The sequence below is a fragment of the Myotis davidii genome, unplaced genomic scaffold, assembly GCF_000327345.1.
Source record: "Myotis davidii unplaced genomic scaffold, ASM32734v1 scaffold687, whole genome shotgun sequence".
Lineage (NCBI taxonomy): Eukaryota > Metazoa > Chordata > Mammalia > Chiroptera > Vespertilionidae > Myotis > Myotis davidii.
The window spans coordinates 383,903-393,832 of NW_006298971.1; the positions used below are offsets into that span (position 1 = coordinate 383,903).

Sequence of the window (9,930 nt, forward strand, 5' to 3'; positions counted from 1 at the left end):
TATAAATTTTAGGGTGAATGAAATAATACCTAGAAAGCACTTTAAACACCTGGACAGTCAAGCACCCAGTAAATGTTAACTGCTATAATTTTTAAGAACACCCCAATATTTGCACACATTCCAGGCCAGAACAATCCCAACTTGGCAGGCTGTCAATAAGGAGTAGCTCTCTGGCATGGGGAGTAGGCCTGTATGGATAAAGTTTCTTGTTCCATTCTAAGAAAGAGATGCAAGTGACTCAAGATCTTCCCACAAACACGAGTGTACCCATAAGCATGTAGTGTCCCTAGGAAAATCACCCTTTCAGTACTCTACAGACCTAAAGACCCTACACAAGGAGGTCCTATTTCGGAGAATCGGTCACCAACTCTGTCACCCTTCTAGTCTACTACATGCAACATGAGCTGAAGATCAATGACCTGGAATTTTAAGAACTGTTTATGCTCTGAAAGAGAACTACAAAAAAGATGTAGTTTCAAAAGACAAAACACTATATTTTTGAGAAAGCATTACAGTGAAGAGGCCGAAGGCTTTGTAAGCAGACCAACTTCAGCTCTAGTTCTAGAGCAAATCACGGTGACCCTCTGGGCCTCACCTCCTCCATCTGTACAGGATAGAATGGAGAGAGAATAATCTTTCATTGGATTATTGTAAGGTTTGAGTGAGGTAATGAGAAGAAAAGCACCAAGCATAGAGATTGGCACTCCATAAGCAGTCAACTGGTACTGATTCCCTATTTCTGCCCAGAGCTAAGGTCATGGCCTACAGGTATGGCCCACAGCAGTGATGGTGAACCTTTTGAGCTCGGCATGTCAGCATTTTGAAAAACCCTAACTTAACTCTGGTGCCGTGTAACATATAGAAATTTTTTGATATTTGTAACCATAGTAAAAGAAAGACTTATATTTTTGATATTTATTTTATATATTTAAATGACATTTAACAAAGAAAAATCAACCAAAAAAATGAGTTCGTGTGTCACCTCTGACACACGTGTCATAGGTTTGCCATTACTGGCCTACAGGTATGACTCTCAGATATTGAGGCCTTGGGTCCCTCCCTGCCTCTCTATCCCTCCCAGGCCAGCTCTTACACCCTTTCCTTACCTTCCCAGCCCCACAATGCTACCAAATTGATGAAGCTAAAAGGATTTGATCATGTCAGTATATTTATATGTAAACACAAAACTATTGGTATAAGATACTGAATATGAACATTTACAATTATTTTCTGAATCTGACTCAATCCATTGACATTAAATACAAAAGGAAAATATTGTAAAATAAGAACATATACATTCAAGAGCTTATAACAGTATAAAATTATCGAGGTCTGATCAGCTACCAACCTCATCTGTGATGGAGGAAGCTTTAAGGGTTCCTGGGATTTTCTTGGGAATATAGAGCACTGGGGACTCAATTCCATCCCTGACACATCAGGCTAGTAGGCTGGGAGCAGACAGGGATAGGTTGGGTGAATGGGAAGGAAATAGAAATTGCAGGGGCACTGCTATACCCAGCCGGGAGTTAAGATTTTTTCTGTCATAGAGCCCACCTAGCTTGAGCGCCAGGGTCTGGCAGGCTACTAGGCAGAAAGAAATGGTTATTTGAGTGGATAGGACCAAGCTGCATAAGGAAAGGAACCTTTTGGTAAAATAAAAAGGGACCCTAGTACATTCTCCCAGGGAAAGATTCTCATGGTAGTTTTCTTTCTCATGCCTAGGCTCCTTCTCTTTCCTTCTAAGAAATTGCTTTTGGCTCTGGCTGATCAGTGAGTTCATGTCTACTCCCAGGCTCCAATCCCCGAGGGATAGGAAGAGAAAAGAGAATCACAGTGGAGGTCTATTACCAAAATCAGCAAAGTAAACAGAGGAAAACATTAGGGAAGGGCAATCCATGCTGAATTAAACCAGTGTCACCACAAACCAGTATTTTTGGCTCCAAAAGGTAGCATTCTGGAGTGAGATAAGTCATGACATAAGGATGAAAGCCTGTGGCAAAAACACGAAGAATAGATGTACCTGTGTCCTCTTCCACTACTCTGTGGTCTGACAACAGGAGACATGATCCCCAACCCCAGCTAGTCCGGGATAAACAGTAGGGCAGAAGAAGCAATGAGTCCTAAACTGCAACATGGAGCCCCAGAAACTTTTATAAAGGAGTAACTGTGTGTATATGTATTTATAGAATACCACCATATTGTCAGATACAATATATATTATATACACACGTACATATGGACCCATACACATAAGTGCACACACACACACACACACACAGAGAATAACAGAAGAGACTCGAATACACGCTCTAGGTATAAACGTGCTTGGCACTCGGGACGTTCTCTAGAACATATAACTTGGTCAAGCTTTCTGGGAAGGAAGGTGGATGCTCACCAAACCTCCCCATCAAATCCTAGCAATGGGGAAGGAATGGGAAAGGGACCTCCAGAAGGAGAAGGCATTGGGAAAGGGGGAGGGAGTTTCCTTTCCCACTTACCTTGCTTAGAGCCTCTGGCAAAAATCAATAGCCACAATTTGGTTTTAATAAGGCACAGTTCAATGGCAGGTGCTAGGAATTAAGAACACATTGCTGCTGGCCCTTTCTAGTAACCATTTCACCACATCTACCTAGCCAAAGGGAAAGGCTGCCTTGCACCAGGAGTCTGGAGTACACCGGGAAACACAAGAAAGAGGTTCATCCATGGCTTCAGTGTAACTGATGGCAGCCTATAGGCTCAGCGGTGTCCAGGGAGTTTAAGGAAGAAGGCTGGCTAGCAGGAGGAAGTTCATGGGACAGTTACTGACTCTCCATAGCCAGGATGTTGTGGCTGGATGGCACCATGCCCTCCCTTTCTGCAAACTCCAGGATTGCCTTGTAGCAAAAATAGTACTGCTCAGGGGTCTGGATACTGAAGGCCCTCTGGGTCCTCATGCGGGACACCGTCTGGAACACATTAAGGGTACCAAGCTCCTCCAACTGTGCCAGGCAGATGTCCAGTGAGCAGAAGGTACCTGAAGGAAGAAAGGAAGTAGTCATATCTGACCTACCTCTCTTCTCCCCACCCTTTTACCAAATAACCCAGGGAGGACTAGATTGCTGAATTTATAGGCAAGGGGCCTTAGGCCTGAAAGGAGTCAAGGAGGAGGGCACAGTGAGTGCTGGAAGCCAGAGAAATGAGAGGGCATATATATGGAGGTAATAGGAAAAGGTGGGAAAGTGACAATCCTGATAGAACAACAGCCCTCCCACACCTGGGCCCTAATTTTCAGACTCTACAATTTCTCCATAGAGGCCTAACACAAACCTATTCTTCCTGATCTTCTCCTAAAGGGATCTCTAACGAGAAATGCCAGCAGTCCCTTCAATAATCATCCCCTTAAGGCTAAAGTTGCTAACTGGATCCAGAATGGAGAGATAAAGCAAGGTGGAGACCTCCCCAGGGAGAGAGATGGGAAGGAAGCAACAGCACAGCTGAGCTCACTGAGACACCCGGGTGACTGATGGGGTCAGAAGATGATCATGCTGATGGATGTATAAAGCATCAACCCCCAGAGGACTTGGCTTGTGAAGTGTATGTTCTGGACACACACTTAGCACTAGGGATACCAAAAATACATTTAAAGAATTTTCCATGGCAATTCACCACCACTGGACCAAATTTTCTCAACCTGCAATGAAGAGCTTGGTTATCCCTCTCCCACCTTTACTGCCTCCGGAGGCCATGAGAGCTGCATAAGGTGCCTCATTACCTGTCCTGCCAATGCCTGCGCTGCAATGGACCACAATGGGTGGTTCAGGGTCCTGCCCTTTGGAGTGTGCGCCCATGCTGCTGACGGCCAACCTCTGCTGGCTCCTGACTGCTCTCAAGAAGTCAATGAGGGAAGCCGCTGATGAGGGGACACCATAATCGGGCCAGCTCAGGAACTGAAAGTGAGTCACCTGGCGTTTCTGCCGCTCCTTGGATAGAAAAAGAAAAAAAAGTTAGTGAGGTCATTTCTGCTTGCCCTGACTACCTTCAGCTTTTCTAGTTCTTGACATCCTGGGATCTCTACTACCAAGATTCCTGCCTACCACCCTCAACTTTCTCCACAACTGCTTCTCTACAAACCCAAAGGAAAGATTTAATGTTTGGAAAGGGCAGAATTCTTATTTGTAAGATCCAGATTTCTTCTAAGTTTTATTACTACGTAATGCCACTGTTGTGTTGCAATAATATGGTTATATTGGCTCTGAATTAAATATCCTGATCCTCTTCCCAGAAAAATGGACGTAACTTATAAGCCCCCTGGAATCCTGCCTATTTCCCTTTGGATATTTTCTTTACAGTAATAGTTCTCCCTTAGCTTCAAAAAAGTGAGAAAATAGAAACCTGGATTTACCTCTGTGTTATGAATTTCTAGCGTTGTTTTCTTATAATGGTTCATGTTCTCCACGCCTAGATTGGTCACTGTGAGGAAGCCAAATCGGATCCGAGAGTCTTTTTCTAAAGGCCAGTACTGGCCACACTTCCTCCTGCCGCCCTCCTCAAAGCTGAAGATACACAGAGCAAGGTAAGCCTTCCACCCTTCCTCTCCACACCATTAACCATGTCCTCCCCAGGGGCAGCAGTATCACCTCTTGCATTGTTTCTAACTTACACCCTTGCTTTTTGGCAGAAAAGAAAGAAAACCTTCATTCTAAACAGAGGTAACAACAAAAATTTCTGCATGTAGTCATTAAGCAGATTTTTACTGAGCACCCACTATATCATTTGGCCCCTTTCCTCTGGGTACTCCTCACATATCTGGGATAAATACCAGGTGGACAAAGAAAGACAGTAGATAAAATGTGGTGGGCCAGATTGAACTCTCTGCCTTGTATCTCAGCCACTGTTCATTTTCTTCCCCAATGAGGGCCCTTGAGTGATAGAAGAGTAGGAAAGGCACAGCTCCTAAGGTGCCGGCCCTGAGGTTTGTGTAAAGGCCTAAAGTCCACCTCATTACACTTCAGGGGCTCCAAATTACTCCAAGGTGATACTTCTTCCACAACCTCCTCTCCAAACCAAAGGTGGTTGTAACAGTACCATGAGAAAGCAAAATGAGCTAACATTCTCATTAATTTTTTCTCCTCACCTGAAATAGGTTATAATTATCATGATGATAATAGTAATACTAATGAAATAGTAATTCCTAAAGTTTTGGCAGATGTGTAGACCAAAATTTCAAAAACACTATTTTCATCAAGAGCTTCCTGCCTACATGAGCAGAAAATGGTCAAAGTAGCAGGGGAAGGGAGAGCAAAGGGGAACCGGCAATTCAGACACCACACTTCGCATGTCACTGTCTGACTTTTTAAGTATAATTTAAATGGAGTGACAGTCACTGCCCTTCATATTATTTTTTTATACAGATGCCCTTTGGAAGTATTCAAAGTGAATTGTCCCATGTTTCCTAATACTTCCTTTAGTGTATAAGACCAGGATAGGCTGTAACTGGCACAGGGTCAATAGAGCCATGGATTAAAACTTTGACAAATTAGATCTATCAATCTCCACCATACCCTGGCTGTTAACTTTGGATCAGCTAAAAAAAAAAAAAAAAAAAAAAAAAAAAGCTATGACATCTCAAACTCTTGGCCATGGCTTTTGTAATCCTCATTGTGTTTAAGAGCTAAATGCCTCTTTGCAATCACCCATGATGCTTGGGGAGGCAGGGGTGGGGAGAGGGGCCAGAGAGCAGTGGGAAGAAACGTGATAAACTCACCGAGTGGTCATGACAATCACCAAGACTTTTTGCTCCCATACCATGAGCCAAAAATCACGGTAAGTATTCTCCAAAGGGCCTGGAATGAAAGGAGAAGACAAGGTATGAGTGTGTTAACATACATCTGCATGTTAACAAGGTCCGCCAGTAGGTTACAGTCTGATAAGCACTGTTACTGACCTTCTCAGAGTCTTATGACCAGGGCTTCAACTATCATATCCAGACTGACAGTGTCAACTGTGTACAAGGCTGTAGCTGTTTTATTTAATCTAAGCCTTATAATCAATCACCAGTTGCCGAGTGAACTATCCCCTTCCATGTCCCATCATCTCCTCAGACTCAACATATTTGCAATTCAGCTTCCTCCTTCAAAACTAGTTTTCTCTCTACACTTTCCCATCTCTATCCACAGTACTGGCGTTCTTCAATCACCCAGTCTTAAAAAGTTGAAGTCAATTCTGACCCATTTTTCCCAAAATTGTTCTTTAAAAATGTATTGATTTGAGGAGGGGGGGGGGTGAAGGTGAAGAGAGAGAGAAAGAGAGAGAGAGAGAGAGAGAGAAGCACATCGATTTGTTGTTCTGCTTATTTATGCATTCATTGGTTGAGTCTTGTATGTGCCCTGGCGGGGGATCAAATCTACAATGTTGGCATATCGGGGTGACACTTTAACTAACTGTGCTACCCATTTTGGCCAGGGCCTTTACCCATTTTCTTTTATCTACCAAATCCTTGAGATTTTTTGCCTTTGAATTGTTTTTGGTTTTTGTCCCCATCCTGATCTCTCTACTCAATTTCACTGCTATGAGGACCAACCATATAATCTTTTGTCTGAGTTACTGTACTTCCATCTTGGTTTACTTTCCTGAACAGGACTCTCTCTTCCAATCTATTTTGGATACTCCTGCTGGTTTAATCTTTCTAAAAAATTGCTTCATCACAGTATAGACACATTATGCTCACTTCTGCCTCTATTCCCGTGCTCAAGCCATCTCTCTCATCTCCAAGGCTGTTCACTTTCTACCCATTTTCAAGTGCTGCTTCTCCCTTGCAGCTTTCTCTGACCACCACACTCCTTGCAGGACTTCCTCTTGTCTCAGATATTGATGGCATAGCTAGATCAAAACAGCTTAACCATTTAACGTATATGGTCTCACACCAGTCATTTTACTTTGTGAGAATTAATCACATCTCAGCAAACATGGTGCTAAGGGCAAGGGCCATGTCATCAAGTTATCCTTCTCTCTTACAACCTGCACAAGATGGGCATTCAGAGGGAACTTTAAAGATACTTTGTGGCCAACAACTCCTTTTCAATCAAAGAAGTAACAACTCAGGGTAGTTCCTTGTACTTTCCTAGTGCTTTTTCCTCTTCTGGTTTCAAGAAAGCACAAGGGTTGATTTTATCCTGGAAGTTTTCTGGTTTCACTACCATTTTTGCTAACCTTTTTAGCAAGCACCAACATTGTATGACACTAGAATTTCCGCTGTGCAGAAGTGGACACTGTGAAGTCTTGAAAACAAACTAAATGTCTAACAAAAGAGGATTAAAGTATTGCATATCCCTAATTTAAACAATCCATACGGTAATATAAGATCTGTATCTTCTGCTCTGGAAAGGTGTGCACATGATATCAAGTGAAAAAAGAGATAATGTATAAAAAGAGCCCATTTTGTTAGATATTTTATATGTCTATACCTATTTATATGCATAGAAAAAGATTTAGAAGGAGATGCTGAAAAATGTTAAAATTATCTATGGGTCTCAGGGTTATGAGTGATTTTCATCTTCAATTTCCGATTAATCTCTATGCAGTGAGTTTCCAGGCACATATGTATAAATTCTGCACCTCTTATCTGCCTTCTTCAATAACCCCCAATCTTTATGAAAAACCAAGATCTAGTGGCCACAACATTACAGAAAGTAACCATTCCTTTAAAAATTATGCTATCATCTGGTGCAAAGAATCACAGGTAGATGACTCAAAACCAATTTGTGAGGGGTGGACTAACTTACCTTGTGTACCAATGTAAGCATTCTTTTGCTTATAGCCATCCATGAAACTGGCATTGATGTAATCTGTCTAATGATAAAAAGGAAACATCATTGCAGCTGTGTGGAATATACCATTTGGGTGGGAAAATAATGTACTAGTAGGTAAATAAAACTGAGGGTATGGCTATTTTCTTCTTGTCAGGAAAAAAAAAAAGAGAGAGAGAAGCAAAAAGGCCAATTCAATTCAAAATCTCACTTCTACAAATATTGCTGGAACAACTGGATATCTACATGCAGAAAAAGAAAAAAACCAAGCTGAATCCTTCCTCACACCATACACAAAAACTAACTCAAAATGGATCACAGACCCATTTTATAGCTAAAACTATAAAACTCCTAGAACAGCGGTTCTCAACCTGTGGGTCACAACCCCTTTGGTGGTTTAATGACTCTTTCACAGGGGTTGCCTAAGACCATCGGAAAATACATATATAATTACATATCGTTTTTGTGATTAATCACTATGCTTTAATTATGTTCAATTTGTAACAATGAAATTGGGAGTCACCACAACATGAGGAACTGTATTAAAGGATGGCGGCATTAGGAAGGTTGAGAACCACTGTCCTAGAACAAACTATAGGATTAAATCTTTTTGACATTAGGTTAGACATAGCCTTCTTAGATATGACACATAAAATCACAAGCAGCAGCTTGGCCATCAGTGGTTGAGCGTTGACCTATGAACTAAGCACATGCCCAGGTTGCAGGCTCGATCCCCAGTAGGGGGCGTGCAGGAGGCAGCTGATCAATGATTCTCATTATTAATGTTTCTATCGCTCTGTCCCTCTCCCTTTCTCTCCAAAATCAATAAATATCTATATTTTAAAAATCATAAGCAACAAAAGAAAAAAACAGATAAATTCAACTGCATTAAAATTGAAAACTTCTGTGCTTCAAATGATACCATCAAGAAAGTCAAAACAAAATAACAACAAAAAAATCCCACAGACCGCATATATTTGAAAAGAGATTTATACCTAGAATATATAAAGAATTCTCACAAATCAATAGTAAAAAGACAACCCGATTTTATTTTAATTTTTTAAAATTGATTTTAGAGAGGGAGACAGGGAGAGAGAGAGAAATATCGACGTGAGAAAGACACATCTATCAGTTGCTTCCTGAACGTGCCCCAATCAGGGATGAAACCCCAAACCTGCTACCATCAAGTGCACAGGATGACAATACAACCAATGGAGCCACATCGCCAGGACAAAGACAACCCAACTTTAAAATGGGCAGAATAACTATTTCTCCTAAGAAGATGTACAAGTTAAAATCATAATGAAATACCATTTCACACCCACTAAGATGAATATAGGTAAGAGATAATAAATGTTGGCAAAAATGTGGAGAAATTAAAACCCTCATTCTTTGCTAGTAGTAATGTAAAATGTTGCAGTCACTCTGGAAAAGAGTCTGGCAGTTCCTCGCAATTCTACTTAGAAAAATGGAGTTTCTTTTTCAGGTGATTAAAAAGTTGATTGTGGCCCTAACCAGTTTGGCTCAGTGGATAGAGCGTCAGCCTGCAGACTCCAGGGTCCCAGGTTCAATTCCAGTCAAGGGCATGTACCTTGGTTGTGGGCACATCCCCAGTAGAGAGTGTGTAAGAGGCAGCTGATCGATGTTTCTCTCTCATCGATGTTTCTAACTCTCTATCCCTCTCCCTTCCTCTCTGTAAAAAATCAATAAAAAAAAAATTTTTTTTTTTAAAGTTGATTGTGGTATTGACTGCACAATTCTGTGAATACATTTTTAAAAACTATTGAATTAGAAAGAAGAAACCAAGATGGAGGCATAGGTAAACACCAGAAATTGCTACCTCGCACAACCATTTCAAAAATACAACTAAAAGACAAAACGGACATCATCCAGAACCACAGGAAGGCTGGCTGAGTGGAAATTCAACAACTAGAAGGAAAGAAAAAAAGCACACTGAGACTCAGAGGAGGCACACATGGAAAGGGCTGGCAACTGAGGATGCAGTTGTCTTTTTCAATTGAAAAGGTGTCTCAAGCTCCCGACTGCTCTGAACTCCAGTTCCAGGCGAGACTCTGGGGACCCAGACTCATATGGGGAGAAACAGGACTGTCTGGCATCGGTCGGAACTTGAGGGTGGCATTCTCTC

At 41.7% G+C, this 9,930-nt stretch overlaps 1 protein-coding gene across 1 annotated transcript in view; it reads right to left on the reverse strand.

Moving 5' to 3' along the window:
* Positions 1-1,150: 1,150 nt before the first annotated feature.
* Positions 1,151-9,930, reverse strand: part of PTPN9 (protein tyrosine phosphatase, non-receptor type 9) — a 117,375-nt gene continuing 108,595 nt past the window's right edge. The window contains exons 8-12 of the mRNA XM_006774580.2: positions 7,761-7,827; positions 5,744-5,822; positions 4,382-4,532; positions 3,752-3,959; positions 1,151-3,013 (exon numbers count right to left, since the gene is read on the reverse strand). Coding sequence (XP_006774643.1) covers positions 2,799-3,013; positions 3,752-3,959; positions 4,382-4,532; positions 5,744-5,822; positions 7,761-7,827 — 720 coding nt within the window. The 3' untranslated portion in view covers positions 1,151-2,798. The remainder of the gene's footprint in view (positions 3,014-3,751; positions 3,960-4,381; positions 4,533-5,743; positions 5,823-7,760; positions 7,828-9,930) is intronic.